Source organism: Pempheris klunzingeri, chromosome 20 (assembly GCF_042242105.1).
Source record: "Pempheris klunzingeri isolate RE-2024b chromosome 20, fPemKlu1.hap1, whole genome shotgun sequence".
In the NCBI taxonomy this organism is placed as follows: domain Eukaryota; kingdom Metazoa; phylum Chordata; class Actinopteri; order Acropomatiformes; family Pempheridae; genus Pempheris; species Pempheris klunzingeri.
This window is the reverse complement of record NC_092031.1, coordinates 16752341-16780030: the sequence shown is the minus strand read 5'-3', so window position 1 is coordinate 16780030 and position 27690 is coordinate 16752341. Positions and strand designations below refer to the sequence as shown.

General features: G+C 42.2%; 2 protein-coding genes across 2 annotated transcripts in view; one reads left to right on the top strand and one right to left on the bottom strand.

Annotated features, from left to right (window-relative positions):
* Positions 1–365: 365 nt before the first annotated feature.
* Positions 366–27690, bottom strand: part of LOC139219945 (ras-related protein Rab-26) — a 76532-nt gene continuing 49207 nt past the window's right edge. The window contains exons 6-9 of the mRNA XM_070851959.1: positions 4614–4679; positions 4311–4367; positions 3530–3606; positions 366–468 (exon numbers count right to left, since the gene is read on the bottom strand). Coding sequence (XP_070708060.1) covers positions 366–468; positions 3530–3606; positions 4311–4367; positions 4614–4679 — 303 coding nt within the window. The remainder of the gene's footprint in view (positions 469–3529; positions 3607–4310; positions 4368–4613; positions 4680–27690) is intronic.
* On the top strand, positions 13023–16446 carry LOC139220040 (mucin-5AC-like). Its single transcript, XM_070852083.1, has 3 exons — positions 13023–13039; positions 13552–14608; positions 15807–16446. The coding sequence occupies exons 2-3, from the start codon at positions 13594–13596 to the stop codon at positions 15866–15868; spliced, it is 1077 nt and encodes a 358-aa protein (XP_070708184.1). The 5' UTR covers positions 13023–13039; positions 13552–13593; the 3' UTR covers positions 15869–16446.

Genomic DNA, 27690 nt, shown 5'->3' with positions numbered 1-27690 from the left:
TTAAAATTACATTTAAAATATGTACATAACACTTACGGAAACATGGATTGGACAGGCTGTGAAGTAAACTAGCTGTACGCGTGTGTCCGTGTGTGAACATGCATGTGTGTGTGCAAGCATGTAGATAGGAGTTATATTACATTCACAGTTGCAGAGGAAAGGTGGGTTGGGAGAGAGAGCATATTACCACTGATAGAGATGATAGAGACACTGAAAATTTCATGATAATTCCCAGACACACCAACTCAGATTTATTTCAACTCCAACACAATGTAGTTGCTCTCTCTCTCACACACACACTCACTCTCTCTCTCGCTCTCATTCACACACACACATACTGTACACACACATGCAATGTGTGTGGTCTACGAGCGACAGCAGCCAGCAGTCCTCATTTCTTTGTCGACATACTCCTGCAGCTCAAACTTGGGCTCATCAGGTTCCTTCATGTTCCTGTGCTTCAGTTCTCTGAATGACAGACAGAGACACAGCACAAACATGAGGCTGTGCTAACTCTGCTACCAACAGGGGGCGACAGAGCAGAGCAGAGCAGAGCAGAGCAGTATTCTGGGTTTTCTGATTTATATAACATTTTCACCATTTTGACCAGGTGTCCTAAATACGAATGTGTGACAGTGCTATTTCAATGTTTGGTACTGGGACACTGTTGATGAATTCCCGGAGCTGAATGTGATTTTAATGCCTGATGCTTTAAGCCACAGGAAACTCAACACTGAGTTTGCAATTAAATAGGTGTTAATTGTGTTGCTGTCTTCACCATCAGTAACTGTTAATTGCTTCGCTGTTGTTTTCATCATCATTATTTTCTGGTTCAGTTGGTTTTTTGGGTTTGGACAGTTGCTAAGTGTTTGGTGATAGATGGAAAAGGCACGAAAAATGTTGTCTGATTGATATGTCATAAAACTGGCCACTGGGCCCAACATCCAAAGTTGTCAAAAGTCAAAATAATGAATTCTGGTGAAATGTATAAACATTTCTAAACAGAAACATGTCTACTTATTTCTATTCAGTGAAAAGGTGCAGCTATAAACAAAACCATTAAATGACAGCTTAATACAATATATATGATATGGGAAGACAATTTTTCCAACTTTCAAGTTTCAGGTTGGCATTTTGAGAAATACACTTTTAATGGCTTTGTTGTCCAAAGTAAGATAAGAAGTTCGATGCTACTTTTAATGGACATGTATCCATTAAATAAAAGATGAAGATGCTTAGCTTAGCTTAGCATAAAAACTGGAAACAGATGGTAACAGCTAGCTTTGCTCTGTCCAAACCTACCAGTATCAATAAAGCTAACTAATCAATATGTGGGGTTATGTTCCTAATTGTTTCTTAGGTGGGTGCAGTGACTTCCTGGAGTCTTTGCTGGTTGCATACCAACACACATAAAACCCCAACTTGTTGTTTTTATGTGTTAACTGGTGCGTCATGTTACCTTCACACAGAGCCAGGCTACCTGTTTACCCTCCAGTCTTTATGCTAAGCTAACCAAACCCTTGCTGCAGCTCCATATTTATCGATTTGACAGTGTATGATCACATGACATGATCAAATAAGGAGACCAGAAAAGGGTAGGATTGCCAAAATGTATTGGTTAGCAAAGGATGGAAGTGCTGTGTGACATGTATTAATGTTCAGAAACAGCAAGTACACAAATAGGCATATTCCTGAAAATGTGGACCTTTTCCTTTAAAAGGTGCTGAAGGGACAAAACACAGCATTAGATCATTGGCACTAACAGAATGGCGATTAAATATCCTCTGTATATAATGTTAATATAGAGACCTGGACTATCTTTTGCTGTAAAAAAAAAAAACAAGCAAAATATAACAAGTGAGGAAGAAGAAAGACATTTACAGACACATAAGACAATTAAAGCACATCAATCATGCCTGGTGTTGGTCAGTGGTGCATTATCACAGGAGTAAAATGCTGATTAGAGAGACAATGGACTATCGTCATGCCATCATCGTCGCGGTTACTTGTTGCTTTCACTTTAAGCACTTGTACGTTTTGTGCAAATGAAGCATCGAAATGAAGTAAAGCACGAAGGGCTGGAAGGAGATGAGAGAGTGGAAGAGTGACAGACGACGAGTGATGGCGAAGTCTGATGAGAGCTGACAAAAAGAAAACACAAGCTGAAAAGTTGTTAACATGAGCTGGATGACAACAGGAAGAAACGAGCCGGTCTCATATTCTGTATCTGCGGGGTGTTGTGTGCCAGACTGTCATGCTATTCTTGGCAACACCCCATCATGCCAGCCTGTTACCATAATGAGGCTATAAATGTAAAACAACTCCCACACAAACTGTCCGACACTACACACACAGCTAAAATATATATAAATATGAGACGCGCTGTGATGTAGATGCGTCGTTGTCGAGTTACTCTTTTGGGGTAGATAGTGATCTCATTAGCAGCTGAATTAATAGTCTGTTAAAACTTTGGCATCTTTTATTATCATACCATTACTGCAGGGAGCAAATGGAAATGTACATAAATAACCTTTAATAACTCCCCTTTCTCCTATCGCTACCAGTCTGGTATGACTTTTTAAGACAAGAGCACTGGCCATGCTGCTCTCCGCTTTCAAACTTGTTCGTATATGGTAGGTAAGAGCAAATAAGAGCAGATAATTCATCTCAAATAGCTTCACACTTCAAAAAAGTGTAATGGCTGTTCACCAGTCAAGAGAGCAAATGATTTTTCTATTGGTCTCAGGGTTAGAGCAACACTGCGGCAGTAATTCAGCCAATCAGACCTCTACAATGTCCTCATGTGTGCGCATGACTCTGCCATTGTTCTGTATTCTGTGTTTGTGGAGTCTGTCTGCTTTAGCATCGACAGCTCAGCTAGATATTTCCACCACATATTCACACTGTAAGACAGACGGAAATGTCCTTTAAAAAAAAAACAAAATCAGAATTAACCACATAGCTTGATTCTGAGTTTCACTTCACACTTAAACAGTGGCCCCAGGTGGAAGTCGACCCTTTGCTGAGCCCCCCCACCCAGTTACTGTTGCTACACCTGTCATGTTTTCCACTGTAACACTGATGTTTTCCTTGGAACTTTGCAGTGATAATTAAAACAATGGGTCTGGTTTTAACGTTAAAAGCACAGGCAGGTAACAGAGTCCTATCTGGGGAGGTATGGTGTGACTACTGTGACATGTTTGACCGTGACCTGCTAAACGTGCAACAGTAGGAAAACTACAGAATTGTCATACTGACTCAGGAATGTTAGCTGGACAGTGATATCTGTCTATTAGTTTGCCAGCACAGACTTAAATTAGCAACTTATATCGGCATCGGCTGTTGATCTACAGGTGAAACAATGATCGTTTTTGCATTCCAGCTCTCATCACGTCATGACAGAGCACACAAAGTCTCAAAACCAAAAACTTCATAACCCTCTCAAAAGTTGCACATCAGTCATAGGACACAGGGACCCCTGCTGTGCTCTTCACACTGTGGTGTTGGGGGGGTTGTGTGTGTGACTCACTTGGCCACCGCGGTGAAGGACAGCTCCACATTCAGTCCAGATTTAGCACTCGTCTCCATGAAGGGCACTCCAAACTCCTGCACACACAAACGGAGAAAACATCTGCCACTTGGTGTGTGTGTTTGTCGTGTATGTGTGGAACTCTTCTGTCTCTTTCCTTATGAGGACAAAATGGCCTGATGCCGACAGTGGGAAGATTCATTTAGGTTTGGGAGTTAAGGTTGAGCTCTCGGGTTCAAGGCACCTGGAGTAGGGATGATAGGGGTGCTGATCAATATCAATAACTCCGCAATACTTTTGATGGGGTGAGATTTTCGGCTTTCAAAAACTAATTTTCTCCCCTTTGCTGTAATTTATAAGAAACAGAAGAACACGGTGTGCAGTAGATGAAAGATATGCTCGCAGGTATAGTAATCTCACTCCGTGTGTGTGTGTGTGTGTGTGTGTGTAAATGTCCCGCTGTGTCTGTGTCTCCACCTTGACAGCTGCGGTGCCTCTGCCACACGACTCCCTACCACTTATGTTCAGATTTACTCTAACACGCCTCTTAGAGCTCATCTGAGCGAAACGGCCTGGAAAATTAAGTTAGCAAGCCCCCGTCATTTAATCCAAACAATAACAACATTACTTGCCTCCATGAATACGTAATCGCACACACTAATCAAGGCACAGCAGCTACACGGGGGGCATTTGTGGGGGTCGGTGTGGCGGCGTGGGCAGTGTGGGACTTTTATCCTGGTTACATGTGTCGACTTGCATGTGTGTGTATTAGGACACTCACCTTTGCCAGTTTCTCTCCCTCCTCTCGCTTCACCACCCTGTCATGTGTGGAGTCAGCCTGGGAAACATTGGACAGACAATATTGAGTTGGAAACTGTGGCTCCCAGTCCTGTCACATGATAACAAGGGAATTCTGTGTCTAAAAATCCAGTCTGAACACATATAAAGTACATCCCTTCCCCTGCTTTCAGACACATCCATAAACCTGTCCTTACACACCATACCTCCCTCCATGATCCCTCCTTCCCTCCCTCTATGAATCCATCTGTCCATCCATCTCCCCGTGTTGGCAACAAGGTCTCACCTTGTTGCCCAGCAGCATGACGACCACGTCCTGCTGGGCGTACTCATGGATCTCTGTCAACCATGCCTGGAGACGGAAAGAGAGCGCAGAGTGGTGAGGAAATCCAAAACGGCAATGGAAAGAGGGGAGAGGGGGGAGGGATTGGAGATAGATAGTGGTGACAGAAGAGATGGATGCATCCACAGAGAAGGAGAGGCGGAGAAAGACAAAAGATTCATTTATTGTTCATTGGCTGCAGTTCGTTTTGTGCTGCCCTCTTCGCCCTTCTTCTCTCCTCCTGCATCTCCATCCATCCATCTTCTTCCAATTACAGGTCTGTATCCTCTTGGTTCTCTGATAGTTGGCTCGGTTAGGAAGCACATCGTATCTCTGGGGGTCTCAGATGCGATACCAAACTCACATGCACTCCCCTCAGAGATCTCATCATTAGCTCGCCATCGCATGCATGAAAACAGAAGCTGGGATGAAGCGTGTTTTCATCCCACTTCCAGGAAACTTTTGTTTGCAAACCTTTGAAATGCCCAGCGACCAGCGATGTCACTGAGCAGCTACGGTAAGAAATCGAATCACACAAGATGATGAATGTAGCTAAAAAAAGAAAGAAAGAGTGGGAGAGGGTGGCTGCAGTCCTTCCAGATCTGATTAGCGCTGGACAAATAATATTCCATAACGTCATCCACAAAAAGCAAAAATGAATAAATATAGTTGGCAATATTCCAGTACAGTCATGATGGTCTCAATGAGTGTGTGGAACAGCAATAGATGTGACATTCCTGGGAGGCTGTGATGGATAGATGCTTCTAATAGCATTCATGACACACAATAAGACTGACTAATGTTGTTTATTTAGAGCCTGTTCGATACATCAGCCAGACTGGCGTTAGCTTATCACAGATACATCAATAAGTAATGAGAAATACACGCCAACGATATGGTTGAGTTGATTTAGACACCATCGCCATCGTTTGTCCACCAGGGAGCACTTTTTCAAAACATTTTCCACTGAAAAAGTTCCTCCTCATTATTCCTTGGTAATACTAAGACTGAAAATCATGTAATTAAGTGTATCATTAACAATAAATAAAAATGTAGTATTAATATAAAAACTATTTCATTTCTTTGACAGGTGAAACTCTGCAGCTTTCCCGTGTTCAGCCACTTTAAGAGAGGGGGTTTGACTGATCTGTCATTCAGGAAATACTGTTTAAACAATGGAGTTTACAGCTTTTTGAACTGCTGTTATTAGCCCCGAAAACCGGCAAGGTAATGGCCAATCTAATGCATGCGTATAACGCTTATGCTGCATTTCTGCTGGTTACGCTGTGACAAAAAATAAATTAGCTGCAGTCATGACAACCTTTTCCACAGTTGTAAAATTGTGTCCGTGAGCATTAACAAATCATTGTGCAGTGTTTTGGTGTCTGATAAATCTTAAAAAACGCATCAATCTGTCACTCAAACTGGACTTCCTGGATTGTATTGCATCGTGCTTCAGTACAACCCTGCAATAGGACTGGAGCAGCCCGAAGGAGCAACATAAATGTTTATTGTTGATAAAATAATCCAACACTGAATTGTAGCAGCTAATGTCTGTACATTTGTGGCTGACATCGTTAAATGTGACCTTTATCCTGATAAATTATGATTAGAATAAAAATCATTTATCTGCACTACAACTTTAAGTGTAAAAGCCTCTAACATGGAGAAGCAGAAAAAGTACTCAAATCTAGCAACAGCACAGTGTAAAAATACAGTCGTGCATTTAAATGCATTTAAAGTAAAAACACAAAAGTATTAACATCAAAATAAACTTTAAACACTAAAACCAAAGCAAAATGCCCCATTCACAAGCACACACATACACACACACACACACACAGTGTGAGTATGTTTATATTAAATTACTGGATTATAATTATTCATGCATTAATGTGTGCATCCCTTTGATGTTTAAGGTGGAAAAGGTGGAGTGATTTTTAATTACTTGATGTATCTTATCTGCTGTGTGGCTTGTGAATTTACCTCCTGGGTACCGCTTAAGTTTTATCTTAATCTATAATTTTACATTATGATGTATTTGTTAGTTGTATTTTGTATTAATAAGATGAAATAAGATGACTAGAAACTACAGTTAGCAAATAAAGTCTGGAGTAAAAAGTACAAGTGGAAATACAAGTACCTAAAAAATTGTACGGTATTTAAGTAAATGTACTTTTCACCACGGTGAATGTGGAACATTAAAACTCTCCACCATAATGCAGCCTGAAAATTAATTCAAATTAGCATCTGCTTAATGCAGTTAAAGATAAAGAGGGAAGGGCAGGGTAAGCCCAGCCTGGCTTTAACCAGAAACAGGATTTACTCCGTACCGATTCATTTAGCTGCAATCCCCCACAAAATGTGCAAACGTAACTTCACAGTGTGCTTGTGTCTTGTGATGATGACCATGTGTGCATAGTAAAACAGGATTACTAATGCAGGCTGTAATAATTTACATTAAAGCAAAGTAGCTGCACTACTGTCATGTGTGTAATTAGCCCAGATGATTATGGAAATTACTTTAGTTATGCTAATGACTGTCCCTTGACATTCTCAGAGCTGATACTGTATGTTTGTGTGCTTTAGTCTGTGTGATTAAATCTAAATCCAGCTTTAGCAACTGTTACATTAAGAATCCTGAAAACTTGTATTCTTTTGGCAAGCAAAATGAGGTGAAAGAAGATAATGAAGATACTAATTAATGCGCCACGGAAGATCAGAGGATTTGAATTAACTTTTCAGCCGGCCCAGCTTTTGTTCACAGGATATCGTGAAGGACAGTTCGCTATTCTCAGGTCCTGCTATTAAGCCCAGATAAGAGAGAGAGAGAGAGAGAGAGGAAGATGGAGAAAGGTGTAATGAAATGGCGAGCTCATGCAACAGTGAAGTCAGTGTTTGAGAGCGGTTCAAGGTTGTGTCAATACACCTCCAGTGGCAGAGAGAGCAGGAAGGTTACGCTGTTCTGACATGGAAGGACATTTTATTGTGGTGCTATATAGGAGGCTGGAAGAAAAACATGGCCTTCAAATAATATTAATATTTTATTTCCAGAGAATAATCAAATGATTCTGTTTTTCCATGAGATTCTAAAACCACATAAACTTCTTTGCCAGACAACAATTGATATCCTTTAGACATTCAGCTGTGTTTGCTTTTCAGTCACTCATGGGTTGAATTTGATACCATTTATTCTAAGAATGTATATAATCTATATAGATCTCCCAGGCTATCAAAAGTTCCTCACTCTCGCATTGAATGGTCGAAATTCATTCAAATGAGTTCATTCCAATGGAATCGCAACAATCAATGAATTTCCTTTGATCAGTGTTGCCAATTTGGTGACTTTCTCACTAGATTTAAGGACTTTTCAGGCCCTCTAAGTGATGATATCTGGGGTCTCTCCCCCTCCTCTTGTGCCGTGTGGAGGCAGGGAGACTGACGCCGCTCACTGTAAGAGTGGGACTTCAGGTGTACTGTGTTTTCTATGGTTATATTGACGCTCTCGCTTTTTCCCATGACAGTGGTGCACTACGGTAAATGCGTTCATATGCTTTATTTTTTTCTGTTGAATCTAATTCAGCTGCGCCGTAATTTGCTTACATGTCTGTCAGAGTCTAATAAAGAATGTAGCATCTGTCAGTCAAGATTCATTTTTACAGCAATGTTCGCAAAATCGCATGGTCACAGAACACTTCACAGATTACAAAGAAAGAAAGGCATTTCACCCCCACCACCATTCCCACCCTCCCTTCACCTCCACCACCCACACAGGCAACTGCTGCCTCTCAATCAGAGAGCTGCACAGCAGGGAGTCAGACATAGAAAAGAACTACGTATGCCTGCCAGACAGTGTGCCTAAATACCAATCACTGATCACCATTTCTTTCCCGCCCTGCACTGTTCTGTAGCCCATTATTTTAAATTTCAAGTACTGTGACTTAATTTCTAACTTAATCTTATACAACTATTTTATATTTACAAGTAATAAAAAGCTAATCTTGCATCCAGTCTTCTCTAACTCCCGCTTAAAGACTTTCTCAACACTTTCTCACAACCATAGACTGTATTGAAGAACTGCAACAGGTTGAAAAAATTGAATGATGCGGAAGTCTACAAGAAAATGAGACTACTTCTCACTTGATTTACCTCAGTAAACACTTTCCTAATGAATGTATGGTATTAATTGTTAGTTTCAAGTATTATTCAACACAGCATGGTGTTCATTTAGTAAACTATGGTCCTATTTAGAGTAAAATAGACAATAAAGCAGGATATGCTTTGGGGCAGGACGACCTTGTGACTAACCAATCAGAGGCAGTATTCGTGGAATGAACATCTCTTCTGGCTCCAAAAGACCAAGATGGTGATGCCCATGAAGCCAGACTCCACAAACCAGTGGCTGATGTCACGATGACGCAGCCACTTCTTTTACACCCAAAAGCCTGAAAAGGACTGGGAGTCCCTTTCTGACTTCCAAGTTGGTTGAAGCCCCGTATGGGCAATGATTTAAAGGCATACAGTCTTTACCGCAGACATTTATGCCAAGTTGAGTGACATAACAAAGCACATGTCCAGCATATGAAGAGCAGGGAAAGGTGCCCTCCACATTTTTAGGGCTAATTGAGTTGAAGGATGGGGGGGCCATGTCAGTAGCCACAGCTGTTTTGGTTTTCCATGAGGAATGTGCCCTCAATCAGAGAACCTACTGGGCACTGGCACAGATAATACATCTGTTATGACAGGGGTGTCTGTTGGGGTACACAGAATTCAAGTGATGAGAGAGGCCCAAAAAAATCTGGTCCTCATATGATTTGTCAGCCTGGGTGTGTACCGTAACAATTAGCTGTGATCAGAAGCCTTTGCAGGTCACAGAGGTGTGTGCCACACGCTGGCTGTCCACAGGGCCTGCTGAGTCTCTGATCCTGGACCAATGGGAGGAGTTGAAGCCTCATTAAAGCAAGTGAGCACTGTCACATTTTCTACACCCCAGAACAGTGAGCCACAAAACATCCAGGACCTCACTTTTTAAAAATCTGTTCTCACTGAGGTACAGTCTGCTGTCGAGGCTTTTGCCTCTTCAAACTCTTCTAACCAGGTGGTTCTACAATAAGTCATTAACCAATTGGTTAAAATGTAAGTGCTCAAAGAGCCCATTGAAACGCACATTAGCCCTGAGCCACACATCTGAAGCCCTGGTAGCAGAACTGAGCCTCTGCTTTAAAAATGAGAGCAATGTGGAGATGACATGCATGAGCTGGACCATATTCTTGGCAAATTAGCAGAAGGCAAGGCTCCCTGATAACATGGCGACATTGCAGCATATGTTTCACTTTAATGTGGGGGAGACATTGAGGCAATCAAGAGCCTGGCAGACACGTTATTTCTTTTCCTTTCAGTCAAGGTAGAGGGATGCAGCTGGCCTAAACCCATTTGAGGAGTTGGATAGCGCTCCTCTCCCTCCCACACTCAAATGCTCACCTAGAGAGGCTTCTCAGTCAAACGAGTGTGGCGAAGACCAAACTCCTGAATCACATGTCCCTGAAGACCCTCAGCTCCAGCCTATATATTAGATTTTGCCTGAAGCTGGCTGAGGATGTGAACTATGAGCACAGTCTGTCAGACAAGGTGCTGCTTCATTTTCTTAACTTTCTTGGACTATTCTTTAACACCATACCCCCCCCCCAGACAAGGAAGAAGCTTGAAGTAGAAGAAGCTTGAAGAAGAAGTGTTTGAAGTTAACTCATCAACTACGGTAGTTTACCAATTAGCCCTGCATCACCAAGCTTTGAGAATCAAATGTTTGCTCCTTGTATCTTAGTGGAGGACTTGAAGGAAAAATTGTGACATTTTATACTTCTAGAAATCCTCCAAGTGTGTGACGAGCTTTTAAACTTGGCTCACTGAATCCTTCCTCAAAAAACCTGAAGAGTTTCTATTAGCATTTTGCTTGCAAACCTAAGGGGATCAGGCTTCAAATATCCCCATTTTCCATAGCGCCGCTCTGTGCTCACCCATTGTGAGCAAATCTCACAGTCAACTTCTGAAAAGAAGAAAAAAACATTATGAAATCCTTTTCCTGCTTTTTAGACATTATTCCCACCTGATTTCTGAAATATTGTATGACTTTGTACCTCATATTCCTTCCATTAGACACCCCTGCCCTTCCTTCTCCAGGCCTATAGGTTTTATTCTGGGCCCAATTCCAAATGTGTAACTTTTGTCCAAGATTGTACAAATAAATTAAATCTATTCATCATTTACCTCAATTTTCTAATAGAGTAAACTGACCTGAAAAGTTCCCTGCATGAGTTGTAACCATGATGTGTTGTACAAAAGACATAAGACCCGAAACATGGCATAAGCAGAGGTGGCCGACTGGGCAGAGAGCTGCTGTTAACATTTCAAGCATCAATAAGCACATATTGATCCTTTCTGACTAGCGGGGAGCAGAGGTAAATATATCTCATTGCTATAGAATGAAACAGTGAGAGAAAGGTCAGGCCTCTCTCACACTCCCACACACACACTGTACAGGACACACACATTTCCTCCTGCATTCGCCCATCTCTGTCTGTGCGATAATCCCCCCCCCCCCTCATCTACAGCTTTACAGTATTCGGCGCTCCCTCCCTGGGGGTTTACATCACTTCATTACACAGAGATTAATGTACCAAGCTCTCACCTTGCAGCCCGACTCTCAACAACATGCGAACCTGCCAATTACTCATACAGCCTTGAAAGATCTCGGCGGCCTGTGGGAGGATTACGAGGAAGTGAGAAAAGAGGCGCAGCTTCTGAGCTGAAAGTGATCAAACTTCAAAGGACTCGCTGTCGACACTGAGCGTTAGAGATCATACAGTATCTGGGAGCATGGGAGGAGGACACGTGTAAGTGTTGGGCTACATGTGATGAGTTTGTGACATGCAGTCAGATTTACAGCTTTGGCACAGTTTTTGGTTGACACGCTGACTTTCTGTGCAACCACCACATTTTGTACAAACGGAGAATGGCAAAGGCGCCTGACGGACTGACCATGAGCTTATAAAGAGTCTACTGCAGAGTTATGTGATCATTTTGCTGGGTGCTTATTTTTAGCCGTCAGAGAACACTCAGGCAACTTAAAAATGTGACAAGAGTGCAACCAAGCCGGGAAAAAAGTTTTATCGAACCAATGAAGGACAGTGTTGGTAAAGTAAAAAACTGCATTATGATAAGTAACAACCATTTTTGTTGGCCCCTAATCTTTAAGTGTTTCTGTTTTCAGAAAAATAATAATTAATGAATGGAAACTGGTGCAGTCTAAGTGCTGATGCATAGTCCACTACTAAGAGTCATCACAATCAAATGTTTAAAACCTAAATGTAGTGGCACTAAGTTTATCAGTCTTATGTTCAGCAGGTAAAATTACAATTTTCGCCGTCCAAATTTAGCATGTTAGCATGCTGTAAGGCTGATGGGAATGTCTTACACCCTCTACAGTTGCATTCTTTCCCACTTTGCACTGCAGCTGCTGCACAATAACTAGCCCAGGAATAAAGGAAGTACCATCTTATTATGCATTGTACTGGACAATCTGAACTTTTGATCTGATGATGGCTCTTGATAAACAGTCAGTCAGGGGATCACCAGCAGGTCCAGTTCATTCCGAGGGAAGCATGAATGTGCGTAACAAATCTCATGGCAATCCATCCGATGCTTGCAGAGATAGGTGGCACAAAAGCAGATGTCAGGGGATCACCAAAGTCAGTAGTTATGATGTTTTCCCCTGCTGTTTTCTGCTTTATAAAGCAGAAAACAATTAATTGTGGCAGGCTTGAAACATAAATGCCTGTAATTGGTGTTTATCTGTGAATAGAGCTCACTTGATTTGAGGCACCATGCAGAGGAGGCAGTCTAAATACAAAGCAACAATATTGCCCCCAAACATCCAAAACCATGACACCTCTGAAAAGTTAGTTTCGAAAAACAATGTTCTAGTAAGTCGGACCTCAGTGGGCAGTTTTCACTTTTGGTTATTAGTTAAACCTCTACTCCTCATATGAGCTCATGAATGGGAAAAAGACTAATATGTTGATTTACCTTGAAGAGTAGAAGTAGTAGAATACTAGTTAGGAGTGGTTAACATGGTGAAATGTGTTTCTCAACAAACACATACTTTGCCATACTGCTATTGCTCCATGCTATTATGAAAACAGGTGTTAATCAAACCAAACTAGTGTGTGTGTGTGTGTGAGGCTGTGTGAAATTTCTGAGCGTTTGAGGAAGCTGTGGTCGGATGTGGGGTGGGTCACTGGGTGGGGGAACATACGGTGAGAGTTGTATTAAGAAAGAGATGAGCGAAAGAGATTAGTCCAGACTGGGTGAGACAGAGATCAGCTGCACTGCAGGTAAACAACGGTTCATATTTGACATCCATAACCTTAGACACAGAGGTGTTCATTGTTAAGTTTTAGGGTGTAATGTTTGGAAGTTTTCAGGTTTTCAAGTACTACACTTTAAGTTGCTGTTATGAACGTTTTTCAGAGAATTTTATATTCGCATGTTTATTGACGTGTGCAGTACAGTTGTAGTCTTGATCCAGTTTGCAGCCTTTATGACACTCATCCCCTTTGTGCTAGTGTTACAACAGCTTAGCATTTTAGCAAAAACTAAATAGTCAGCTTTTATTTGTATAACTATATATGTGATAATTGCCTTTTCAAATTAAAACTGGTGATCAGCTGATCGGCAACTCTCAAAAATTCACTCGACCGCTGATATTACATCTTGTTTGTGAAACACTGACTTTTCACAGAAGTTGAGAAGGGCGTCCCCTGGTTCCTCTTTTCAAAACTGAAGCATCCTGACCTGACCCGACCCCCCCCCCTTCCTCTCGATTTCAACATGTTTATCTTCACAGGGCTATTTACGCTCACCAGGCCTGACAATCAAACCAACGAAGATGAGTATGTGTTCCACTGCTAGCCCAGCCTGTGCCAATGGTGGCTATGCTAAAACAGTGGCTGATGTTGGTCATGTGAGCCTCAGAGCAGAGACCAAACGAGGACCAGGACATGTCAGCACACACAGCCAGGAGCCCAGACAGCGCCCTTTCTCGACAGTCTTCACCTCTAATGTGAGCCCACGTTGCCATCAGCGCCGGTGGTCAGCTGACTTACGCAAGGGTGGGACTTCCTCCGCCATTATTGTAAAGAAGAACAAGAAGGAACCGCAGGCCCCTCAGCGTAGCGAATCCCTCCTCAGACCTCACACGGCATCTCATCCTTCATTCAAACGCCTCTCCTGCCCTCCCATTGGGGTCTCTAGATCTTCAAGTAATCCACCCTCCTCTTCCTCCTCATCCTCCACCTCTTCCTGTTCCTCTCCTCCTCCTGTGCCCACATCTGTTATCACCGGCCGTGACCCTCTGGGATGGAAGTTGCGCCCCAAGTCTGGCTCCACCTCCCCCAGGGCTCGCAGCAACAGGCTGTCTCTCCAGATTCCCCTCCCCGTCGTCTTTCCCGACCCCACATATGGTAATATAGCAAACCCTCAGTCAGACAATGCTCCCAATCCAGATCTCTCACCCAAAACCAAACTCACCCCCGGACCCAAACCTTCCTGTCGCCGCCACTCCGACTCCTCAGCCTTCCTCAGGTCTCTAGCGACCCCTCTACCCGCGGTGACCCTTGAGGAGCTCTCTGCCGTGCACCTCCGCCCCGTCACCCTGTCAGACGAGGCCGATGATGTCTTCGGCGAGGGGGGCGAGGAGGGGATGAAGGCGACTGCTCGACCACGCAAAACACCACCGCCCGTTCCAGAAAAAACTTCCATGGCACAACAGATAGCACAAGTGATTTCTCAAACACGCCAGCGCTGTGGTAATGACGAGAACATTTACACCAGCGTTATAAAGCCAAAACGTAAAGATTCACACCAGACTGAGGAGCACAGCAGCCTGCGTGTGAGGAAAACTGGTAAGCAGTGAAAATCGTCCTATAATTACAATATGAAGACATAATTAGGTGGAATAAACACATACAAAACACACTGCACTGCTGACTATGGTTATTAAAGGAATAATCAAGCAATTTATCAATGCACATCTATAAAGCAGAACAAGGTAAACTTGTAAGACAGTTAAATGGTCACCAATGTGCAGATGGGTATGGTTTGATTTAACTGTTACTGATATAGGATCAGAGGATCACATACTTTAGCGCTGCCCTCCAGTGGCACTGTTCTATAAAGAAAGCTACGAGAACGTGGTGCAAAGGCAGGATTGGACAAGCAGACTGACGGGTGATTAAAAATGGGTAAAAACAGTTTGGGTTGAACATCCTCCACGGAAATTTTTTTTTTTGAATAACCTACAAATTGAATGATTTAAACCTGTTGAATCATGGGAATACTGATTGTACATACTAATGATAAGTGCGACTATGGGGTGGTGATAAGCTGATGAAATCAACTGAAATAATTAACATACTTTAATGTACTTTGGCGGAGGCTCGTCTTTTCTTCATCGGTGAAGCATTACATTTTAAGCAGTAGGATTAGAGTAGTGGGAAAGGAAAAGAGAGTTTTTTGAAAGCAAAGATTGTCCTCTTATGAAGTGTGGGGGGGGCAAAAAACTTGTGAGAGAGATTTAAACTAAGAATAATCACAAGTGGTGCAGCAGGAGATATCCTGACTTTTCGTCTCTAGCTCCAGAAAAGCTGCATTCTACACTTCCCATAATGCAACAAGACTGCATCTTTTTCTGAAGAATCTCCCTGCCTGGTAAAAACACACATCCTCTAAAGTTTGTAATGCAGGTTTGTCATCAAATACTTCTTAGATCAAGCCGAAATAACCCTCATACCATCATTAGGTGAACTTTCTTACGCTTAAAAGTTGAAGTAACTACATTTACAATAAGTGTAATACTCCTCATCATGAGAGAACCTGAGCTTATCTTGTTACACAAGAGGTACGTACATGTTCATAAATAGGGATTTTGTTCTACATGAGGATGATGGACAGTATTGTCTCTACTGTTTGCAGGTCTACTTGTCGATGCCGGACTGCCTTTCACCCTGATTAACTTTTGATTGATTTCCTTTCCCATGTGCCGAGAGGAGAAGAGGGGCTTTACAGCGTCAGTCAATAGTAACAGCATCTTCTGCGTTTCAGCCGGGCTGCGCGTGGATACCAGCTGCGACGGGGAGAGGTCCACTCCACGCTTCCCCGGCTGAGGAGCCTGACAGACTTCAACCTCCGACACCGTTAACCACCTGAAAGGATTTTCTATGTACTGCAGTGTATGTCCCAGGAATGGGCATGAGGTCTTTTTTTATTATTTATCTATTTACTGAGATTCTAGGTCTGAGAGTTTAAAACACAGTTTTCTAACTGCCCTCCATCACAAGTGGATTTCCAATGTATATTTCTGTTGAATATCTGCTATGAATATGTTGCTAACCTCTTTGTTGTGAGAATTTACTTTAGCTCTTTATATGAGTTACAAGCAAGTGTTGCTTTAAAGGCCTGTGGTGCTGCTTGTGTAGGAAGAAACAAACTGCAGATGTTGCAGTTCCTGCTGGTTGCTAATGAAGATAATAAATCACTAAATTTCCCTTTAAGTTACTTTTGTATATTTGCCTGTACAGATGCATTCTGTTAACCATGGGCTAATTAGGATAGCAGACAAATCCAATACTTTTGAACTGGTTAACAAAGTGCACTGATATTATCTTCTGAAGCTGGGATCCTTTTCATATCTAAATCCCCTTCCCTCCTGTCAAATAAAACCAAAAACACTTGTTAAAAGGTATCAAGGTCTTACTGTTTTTCATTATTGTTATTTGAATACAATATTTTTTAGAATAGAATCTGTTAATAGTTAATAACACATATTACTGGAGCCAAAATAGGATTACTTATTCTACACATTTTCTGAAAAATTCTTGCTGCTTTTATTTGTTTTTATCAGCAATTCCCATGATTTGATGTCTCTGGCACTCTGCCTCCAGATGAATCTCTGCCGCTATGCTCCAGTTCAGGCTTAGCGGGGCCTTACTAGGCCTATATACAGTACAACACTTGGGTAAATCTTGATGTGTTTGCCTGACAGATGCACAAGCACACTCACAATAAGCAGCAGCAACATCTAACTTGCTTTTGGCTGTAGTGAGACTGGAATAGCATGTGGACTTCACACTGTGCAAAGTGCTGATTATCTTGCTGCTTATCTCAGGACATTTAAAAAGACTCAAAAAATGGACTCAACGCAGCAGAGAAGCTTAAAGTTTACCGACCGCCTAATCACACAGGAACAGCTGCTTACATGGGAAATTACAGGGAAAAAGGCAAAAAGCTCTATTATGTTATCAGCGAATTTACTGGTTACAACTGCAAACAATGACAGCCTCACTGATGCCAAGTAATGCTCATCAGTCTGTGGGCATGCTGTCTTTTTACAGCAACAACAGCAGGTACAAATGTGCAATTAGGACGAGTGGGAGGATCCAAAAGAAACAGCTAAAATGACAAACCATTGGCTGAAACAACAGTCTCCAGTCTGTTAAGTAGCAGCCACAGACTGACACCTGTTTACCTTCTGCTGCCTCTGCCCAAGTTTGCAGAATTACATGGATTCCCCAACTAGTGGCACACTGGGAAGAACAGGTTCCGACAGAATCAAGAGTTGAGGGAAACTTACACCGATGTGTTACCCACTGGTTAAGGACACAAGTGTCCTTTTACTGTCTCAGATCATTGTTTCTATTTTAAGGCACTACATTATGTTTCTGACACTGTGACAGATGTCAGTGGTCAGTAGTGCAATGGCTTGTGGGAAGAGGCTGTTCTTGTGTCTGGTTGTTTTGGCGTACAGTGATGTGTAGCGCCTGCTGGAGGGAAGGAGGTGGAACAGATTGTTCCTAAATCCTGGATGGAGGGCGGGTTGGCACCAACGATTTTCTCTGCAGACCTGACAGTCCATTGTAGTCTGCTCCTGTCCTGCTGGGTGGCCGAACCAAACCAGACAGAGGATGTGTGTGGATGGGTGCACAGAGAGACTGGATGGCTGCAGAGTAGAAGTGGATCAGCAGCTCCTTAGGCAGGGTTAACTTCTCTGCCAGACACAGGATGTACATCCTCTGCTGGGCCTAATGTGGGCTAATTAGACTTTGCCTGCTATTTGCAGTGTATTACTCTAGTAAGAATTAATATCTTTCACATTAAAATGTTTGGTAATATTTCAGCAGGGTACAGTGCTAATCTATAGAAAGACAGGGGTGGGTTAGGATGGAGTCAATTGGGTGAATCTGGGTTTGGTCCGTGGAGACGAGCTGCTGGGCCTCGAGCAGAGATTTGAGAGATTTGAAGTGTTGGCTGGAAGCAACACTGCAGGCAGGTGAGCAGTGGGACTGCAGATAATCATACACACATAAATACATGCAGAGACCCGACAACCACGGGCATACCTAATGACTCGCTCTGTGCATGCAAATCAGCTCCTATTTCTGGTTCACTTTTCACGGTTGCTGCTAGTAATGTCGGAAATGTTTCCCACATTAAAAGCAGTTCTAAGCTTCCATGAATCACAGTTGATTTTCTTTCTTTACCCTAAATTTAGTCCCAATCATAACCCATACTGGTCACATGAGACTAATGGCACACTCTCTCTGAAAACACACAGGGTACAACCACACCTACTGTGTAGCTTTTTGTTATGTTAAGGTTATGCTGACACGTGCCCTTTAATTTTTACGTTTCATCAAATCCGACTCTGAAGGAGGACAACAAGGTGGCGCCGTGGTTAGCATTGTAAGAAGGTTCCAGCGTGGGTTTTCTCCGGGTACTTGGGCTTTCTCCCACAGTCCAAAGACGTGCAGGTTAGGTTAATTGGTGACTCCAAATTGCCCGTAGGTGTGAATGTGAGTGGTTATCTGTCTCTACGTGACAGCCCTGTGATTGACTGCTGAAACAGTCCGGGGTGTATCCTGCTTGGCTCCAGCCCCTTAAGGATATTGAATGACTCTGAAGGAGCATTGCTGTAGGGATCATGCAGTCACTCATCCTAAAATTCTCTTCAGTCTGTACGTGATGTGATGAGAAGTGATGGCCACTATAGCAAAGTGGCATCACAGTCCAGCGTTGGATGGATGTGGCCACCGCGATATCACCCATTGGTTTGCGCACCGCCGTTTTGAAGCCTCGAGATTGCATTTACGTCGTCGCCATCGTGACTTTGGAGCCAGAAGCGATGCTTGACTTTTTTCCCCACCTCCTGGTTAGGTTTAGGCATGACCTGCCTCTTATTGGTTAGTCACAAATTAGCCTAAAGTATACCCAGCTTTATCATCTGCTTTACTCTAAATGGGATCACAATTTACTAAATGAACATCACACTGTATTGGAGAAGACTTGAAACTAGGGACTGAGACTATGAACTCATTAGGAAAATGTTTACTGAGGTAATAAATCGAGTGAGAAGTCGGTTCATTGGCTCAGGTTTTCTTCAGACTACCATACAGTCTGACTTCTTTATGGAGACAGTGGAGTCACCTCCTGCTGGCTAGTAGAAAGAATGCAGGTTTAAGGCACACTGGCTTCACATTACAGACCCGGAGGCAACGTCCACTTCTTTTATACAGTCTATGTTTTAGACATATTTTATACACCAACGTGCTGCCCTTCATATTTCACAGCTCTTTTTGTTTTTTCGTAGCAATTGCTAATGAGACTCATGGGAATTGTAGTTTTCAGAACAATCCAGGATTCTGGAACAATGAAGAAACATCTTTAACCAGTGACAAACTGTAGCCCTGCCACATAAACTGAGCTGAAGGACGGTAAGACGCTCCAAACACGCTCGGTGTAAATGTACCCCTGACATCAGTTTTCACTCAAATGGATTAATAACCGAAACTTGAAGGGTAAAAAAAGGAACAAAAGTCTCAGGAGTCTAAATGAGATGGCTGGATGCACTCCGCCTCTGAGGAGGAACAAGAAGAAGAAGATGAAAAGGCGAAGAGGAAGATATCTTTTCATCCTTCAGGGAGCGGAGAACAGAGGAGGGAGGACTTATTAGCCTGCTGCACTGTGTGTGTGTGTGTGTGTGTGTGTGTTTAGGACAGTGTCAGATTGTGTGAGTATTGTATGTAACTGCGTTTTTTAGGATTCGTCTGTTTGTGCAGCACCAATAAAGACAACGTACTCAGCTCAGCTTCCTCATTGCAAAGTATTATATACTTCAAGTAAAGTATTAACATTTCTTTGTGTGTATCAGTCCCTGCTTCAGCCCATTGTGGTGTAAATAGCACACATTTCCAGTGTACTTCTGTCCATATTTCTACTTCAAGCTACATTAAAGCACAATATCACCTGTTGACTCAAGTCTTCTTCTGTAAAACCATCTGTACTTGAAGCAAGCTGCATAAAATTATACCAGGCTTTAGCAAACATTAGTCCAGAGAAGCTCTAAACATCCTCAGTATGACACCCTCAGACTAGAATTTGAAACTAGGGATGCTAACTTTAACCGATTATGAAATCTCACTGATAAAACATTTAAAAAAAAAAACTGTTTCCAGCGGATGAATGTCTTTTGTTGTTGTGTTTAAAATAGGAGCTCCAATGATGCTTCTGTTTTCACGCTGTGCTCTTTTCATGGTCTCTCGCCTACTATTCACCTCAAGCCACCACCGGCGCTGAGGGCGTGCTCTCGCTGCAGTAGCAGCTCACCAGTACCATAGTGAACCACTGTGCAGCTGTGGGTGTGGGGCCGCTGGGAGCGCACACTATTCAGGGATTTATCTCCTGCTGCAGCAAAATGGTCCACTTTTCATTAATGGCTTGTTGAGAGAGGCACAGATCCCTCATCTCGTGTGTTAAGTTAACTTGTGTTAATCAACACTGTGCTTTTGCTGCATTACAATGTTTGCATAGGCTACTTTGCACATGCACTCGTGTAAGTAGCATTAATTTTTTTTTTTTAACTGTTTAACTGATATTGTATTGATCCGTCAAAACTTTTATTGCAGGTTAAGTGGTTAATTATCAGCATCCTTATGTCAAACATTTACACATTTAAGCTGTATAATTAAAATATTCATATTTTTCTTGCAACTGCAGCTCTGTTACAATATAACCATGGTCTATAGGATTTGTGGGCACCCAAATGATAGTACTATACTGTAAACAAACCTAGAGACCAGCCTGCAAGACTGCACTCAGGGAAAAGAAGTGAGTCACAACTGGATCTACTGCCTTAAACTGTGGTGGATTAAAAAAAAAAAAAAAAAAAGTGAAAAATAACTTACACACAAATAATGCGCAGCATGAAGAGGTAGCTCCTGTACTAAGAGCACTAAAAACAAAGGTAAAGTTCAGCAGCCCTGAAGATACAAACCAGTCAGTTTGTCCTTGTTTGGGTGGAAGGTTCAACAAGTGGGCGCACAGTGTCGGGCTGCATCACACAGCCCAACACTGGATTCTGTGAGTTCATTGGAATGTGAATGTCAGAGTGTGAGAGGCGATCTGTGTTTAGGGCAACAGCACATGCAAAAGCATTAACGTGAATGTGTGCGGACTCTTTTCAGGTCCCTCACATACTCAAGCACACGAACTACAGACAGAGTCATTAACATTTCTGTCAAATCCCTTGAAAGGCTGAATGATTCATAATTATCAGGTAACTACCACAAGTCTCTCACATCTTATTCTCCCGCTGCACATCTCATACACGTTCATGGAACACATGTCGGTCTTCTCACTACTGTCTACTCACTACTGTGATAAGCTGTGGCAACGCCGGGAAACGTCTTTTAAGCAAGCTGCCAAAATATGAAAAAAGAAAGCATTAGCATTGGAGAAGAGGGTGAAAAGCTACTTTGGTTTGAGAGAGATAAAGCCTTGACAGAAGGGAGAAAGCATGACAAACAAACAGAGGAAGGAGCAGACAGTGGCGGATAGATGGAGAAAATCAACAAATATTTTTTGTGAGTTTGTGAGAGTAGAGACGAGAAGAGAGAGAGAGGGTTAGAAAGGCAGAGAGAGAAGAGGGAGTAACAGGGACAAACATTATTTGAATTGGTAGAATAAACGGGCGGAGAGCTCAAGAGTGTTTTTGCGCTGTTAATTTTCTGCTTGGCACAGGAAAGGACCTCAAAGAGAAAAGCATCAGCCGAAAGCTTTTTGGTATCCCTGCAGCTCAGTTAGGAAAACTGGCACTGAGATTTATTAACTTCTGTGTTGTTACTAGAGAAGCTGTGCTGGAAAACAAGCTTGTTTTTCAGAAGTCAATCCCCCAGTTGTAGAGTTGTTTGGTAAGTCTACTTTACTGCGGTACAGTCGAACATACAGATGATCACTGTGTCTGGATCTGATTTCTAACATTACAGCAGTGTATCCTGATCCTGGTCCTGGAGGCCCACTGCTCTGCTCTGCAGAAGCCTGATAGCGACACATTCTTTTGATGTAGGGGTGCCGGAGCAGGGAAATGCCTATAACGTACGGGGTAGTGAGCCCCCAGGAGCAGGACTGGGAAGCACCGCAATGCAATATTTAGTGAGGGCTAGGGCTGCATTTGAAACCACCTACTATGTACTCGGACTAAAAAAATAGAGCACAAAAGAAATTTTCATAGTATTATATAGTATGTAACTGCATTTTTGCAGTTTGTTGCCGGGGTTTTGCCAGTTTTCCTTCATGGAGGTATGACTGCCCCCTTCTGGTCGGAGGATAATCCACAAAATGCAATTATATGAAAACTCTACTGTATACTAGAAATCTGATTCATATATGTAATGACTACTATGTGTATACTGTGTGTATGTGTGTATACTGTAATACTTTAATATTGGTGTATTTTAATATTCGTAACCAGAGATTACTGGTGCAGGAAGAACAAATAACATTTTTTCACATCATTAATATGTACGACTGACTTTTCAATCATCCCAAACTACAGGGGAGAAGTCTGAGCTCTGAAACTTGTATTATATTGATAACTGTCACTCCAGTTATGTAAAACCTGTCAGACTAAAACATAAAAAATTTCCGATAATGGTATCTGAATATGATACGGAAATACATGCAGAATCAGTGAGCAGCTACAGCTTATCTAACTTATCCTATCTTACGCTGCTCTTAAGGTATATAATAATAATAATAATAATAATGCGCTAGCTGCCAATAAAGCAGCCTGGCAAAAGTCTGGACAGCCCTTTAAAGTGGACTTGTAGATGTATTATGTGAATATTCAGCGTCTGGAAAGCTTATTTCTTGCCTTAAATTTCTACAGAGACAGATTCTGCTGGACTGCTGAGGTGAAATAAGTGAAAGTCTTTAATATGTAGCTTATTGAATCGTTTCTGCTCATACAACGATCAGAGCTTTGCATTGTGGGACACAGTAGGCGAGGTAGACCGGTCCGATGCATGCTGGAGATTTTTTCCCCAATCAGTACAACCCCTGGATATCTTTGGCACACTGCAGATTTAGCTTTTGTTTGATTACTGCATACAACATACTACACTTTGGCCAAATCAGTACCCTCTGCTAGTATAGTATGCACTTTTGAATAAAGCCTAAGTTTGATTTTTTAAGCCCACATTAATACAATTCTAGCACGCTAATATGTACATCTGAAGTGTTTTTAGTTGCTGTTACTGTTCCTGCTGTCCATGCTGGCCGTCATTTGATTAGGGCAATTCCACAGTAAAAATGCTGAATAAAATGTTTAGTCCTTGTTACATATCAAACAGAAATCTGAAGTCCATCTAAAAGGTAATACGAGGCTTCAGCAGTTTGAGTGAGACAAGTCAAGTGACTCACCTCGAAAAGCTTTTAGTACAGAATGCCCCTATTTGGCTGACTGATCAGTCTGAATACAAAGTACATTTTCCCGCTGATTCTCCATCTTCAAGGACTGGTTTTGGTGTAGAGGAGTTTTCAGTGCACTAGATGTGTCTACAGTCTTCCTTTCTGGGCTGTGCGGGTGAAACAAGGGGCAAAGAAAGTCCACAAAGCTGTCAACGTTTCAGTTTGCACTTCGACACTTGAGTATTGTCTTAAACTAGACTAGAAAAAAAAAACAGTACCTTTAATTGCAAGAACAGCATGTGGTAAATGCAACAGCTTACATAAAAAGAACCGATCATATTTGCACGAACACGCTGTGAGTCGACTCTCCGTCTCTCCCCTCCCCAAACCTTTTCGCTGGCCATGTGCCAGCTGACACCGGGTGTACATCACATTGATTTTTACTTTACAGTTGTTGGAAGCTTTTGAACAACAAAGCCTCCCTCCTGTGAGAGGGCTCCCTGTGACTTAATGATTTAATGATTTTTTCTCTATGGCCTCTGCGCCCAAGCGTGCAGGTCAATACCAATGAAATCGGTCCATGCGCACGTGCGGCCGGGCTCGACTGTGTGTATTCATGTGTGCGTGTTTGGCAACCAAGCAGCGTCTTTAGCCAACATGGTGCCAAGGTAGCAGCTGTAAAATCCTGATATGAGCTTGTAAAGGATTCACGGGTGTGAAGGCATCACGCTGCATGAAACATTACAACTATATTTACACGAGTGCAATAACACATTCAAATAAATAATGCAACTCGGGAAAACAGCCTGAAAAAGACATTATTTCTTTTGAAATGTCATCATCGTGTTTAAAAATCACATGTATTGCAACAAGTGTCTGTGATGAGGTGCTTTCTTTGTTTGGTCTTTTCTTTTTTGGGGGGGAGGGGGTTTAATTTGAACCCAACCATCATGAGTGTCACTGTGACAGACAATCAAGGCTCAATCAGCAATATTAAAGATGATGGTGGAAAATGATTGCTGCGTTAACGGTGAAATCTCAAAACTACAATTACTGTCTCATCATTGTTGTATCTCTCCACCGAGCAGCCAGTTTTCACTTTATAAACATGCCGGTCCTGAGTATCGCACCAAATGTTAAGTATGGTCACAGTCTACTCTTACGTTCCTGAGTGGTGGTGCTGAATAACAGAAAAGCGTTCCTGCAGAACATTATGATGTCACAGTGAAGCTGACCTTTTCCCCTTCTAGATATAACATGCCATCATTATTTCATCCTTATGAAATGTTGTCATGTTTAGCATATGAATTCATGAGTGACTGACTGTCGTGAATGCCGAGGCATAAAAAAGGAATTACGCATGCAATAATGAACCTGTTGGCATGACAACCAGTAAAGCACAACTTTATCACTGGCATGTACCTGACCAGCGGGGAAGCTGAATGAAATGACACCTTGTATAATAATCATGCAGAGCGTTGTGTTTGTGTGACAGAGGTGCAGCCTTGACGTGTTGACGGCTACAGCACTCACACGTGAAGGTTTCCGTTTGTTCTTCACTGTGACAGGAAAACATCCTCTGTCACATGAAAAGGGCAGAGATGAAGCCCCTGTCACATTATGACACAGACAGCGGGGCTCACTGTCAGCTGTGCTGAACCTCATCACGATACATTCTCTTTGCTGTTAACATTGGTCACATCTATTTCTCCACGCTCACGTGATATTTGGCTGGATTTTTTTTAACAGACTTTTGCTCAAGTTTTGAGCAGCACAAGGAAAACTCACCCCCTTCTAACATCATATATATATCAGAATTCAGCTGCCTTTTCCATAAAACTGCTCAGTGAAGAATCACAGACTGACAAGACATTAAAGCCACTGTAATCAACACTGTTGAAAAATGGATCACATGACCCTGTGAATGTGAAAGGGATCGCACATAGTGAAAGACAATTAGCACCCGACTCTGAAGTGCTGCTACATGTGCCACCACATTTACATAACAAGGTGCATGTCTGAAAGCTGATTCAGAAGCCAAATACCAGATGATCATTGATTATTTCTGCTACTTTTACAGTGACGCTCCACAGGTATCAGCATTACTGCAGATGTGTTCTTCTAAACATCGAATGCAAATGCAGAAGACACAGATGAGGGTAAACAGAGGCCGAGAAGAGGGACCGATAAAAAGCAGAATTGGCTGTGGCCATGGTTACAGATGGTATGGAGAATGGAAGGAAGAGTGAAAGAGCTGAAGAAAAGCAGGGGAGACCGAATAAGATGGAAAGCGCTGGGCACAGTGTCTCCATCTCTTTATCATCTAAAGGCTCTCCAGCCTTCACCCTGAGGCTCTGCTGCTAATGGATTCACAGTGTGGGAGCCGTGTGTGCTGCACAATTCTTAAATGCACATATATGTGGTGAGAACTGTGCGCGCCAGATGGATACATTCATCTAGTTCAAATGTCTAATCTGCAACCCTTTTCACACAACCACGTGCCTGTTTTGCTTCATTCTAATTCTTCAGCAGGTTTAATATTTGCTTTCTTTGTCTCTAGATGTGCTGACTGGTTGAAAAATACACAAAAGTGACTCAAAAGCAGAAGTAAAAGAAGAAAAAAATCAGTATAATAGCAGTATAAAAGTGGGTACTAATTAAAAATAAAAAGTGGGTAAAATTTCAACTTTATTTAAAAAGAAATGTATTAACAGAGTTAGAAGTAACAAAATATTTTACTTTTTCCACTCTAATATTCTAACAGCTAGCTGTTTCCCAGTTGAAGTGCTAAGATAAGATAATTAGCTGCGGGAAGAAGATTATTGTTGCTGTTGCTGCCATGAAAACTGGTATCTTCTCATCTAACTCTCAGCAAGAAAGCCAAAAAAAACTGCCGAAATGTGAAGCTACTCTAAACTAAATGCATCATATTTAAACTAAATCCTGTGTTTAACATGTAAAATCTTCATTTAAACCAGTTAATCATTTACTTTAGCTGTGAAACACACTCCGCTAATGTTCCAATTAGAGGACAACCTGCTTTTACCTCTAGAGCCGCAGCCGCCACAGCATGAGAGTAATAAAAGAAATACTCAATTACACGTTTTAACACTTACTTCTAATGCAGTAGTTGAGCAAATGTACTTTATACTCCACATATTATGCATAATACTGTATGTGTGATTTTGGAAAGGTCAAATCGACTGCATTGGCTGCAAAATATGGGTGTGCAGGTGGGTGGATGTTAGCACAGCATGCAGTGAAGCTTGACACCATAACTTCAGAGCTACACTGAGCCTTTCCTGCCACTGCGACACAAGGCAAGCCTGATGCGTAGCTGCACCTTACACAATGTACCCACATTTAAATAAGTGTGTGTGTGTGTGTGGACTTATTAGGCCTGCACTTCACTGTAGTCACAGTTGATTAACATTAAAAAGCCACATTGCCCTTCTTCACCTGCATAGAAACACGAGTTTGCATCAGAGCCACTTTTTATGCTAATGCTAACAGGCCAGCATCCTCATTCATGGAGAAATCCCTACAGTAAGTAGGAGCAGACAAATGACCAAAGGGACATTAGAGCAGACTGAAATGTCCTGTTCTATATAATGTAGAGATAAAAAGTAAGAAAGATTTATTGTCTAAGCTGAAATTGCAATATTTGAAACATGGTGTAATACACAGACTACACAGAGTCCCACTGCTTTTGCAGTCATGTCCATGCCCCTGCACATGAGTGCTGCAAGTAGATGTTCCATCTGTACATCACTTTTCACACTTTAACCCTGAGTTCCATTTTTTTCTGAAACCCTCTTCCTGTTACTGAGCTCTACGACTGCTCCAAGAATACCTGGCAGCACGGCTGGAGACAGTCCTGTGGTTCTCAGGAATACTGGCACACAAAGGTCCGTGAGCTGTTCGTGCCATTAGTGGCTGCCAGGAGAGTATTAAAGTATTTCACCCTTTTTAGAGTCATTCCCTACAGTTAAGCAGCGAGCTCACACCACGGGTGGTGAAATTGTACATATGCAAAGAGGAGGTTGTGGTACAATTCTCTTATGCTTATCTCCAAAAACAGTCCTGCACATGGCTCCAGTGTGAACACACCTGGCCGACACAGTGACTTCTCTGCTGAAAAGCAAACATGTGCCATCCAATGTTTTTTTTTTTTTGTTTTTTTAATTCTACTTGGATGACTGTACATATGATTATGTAGAACAGAGCTTGTACCACTCAGCCTGTG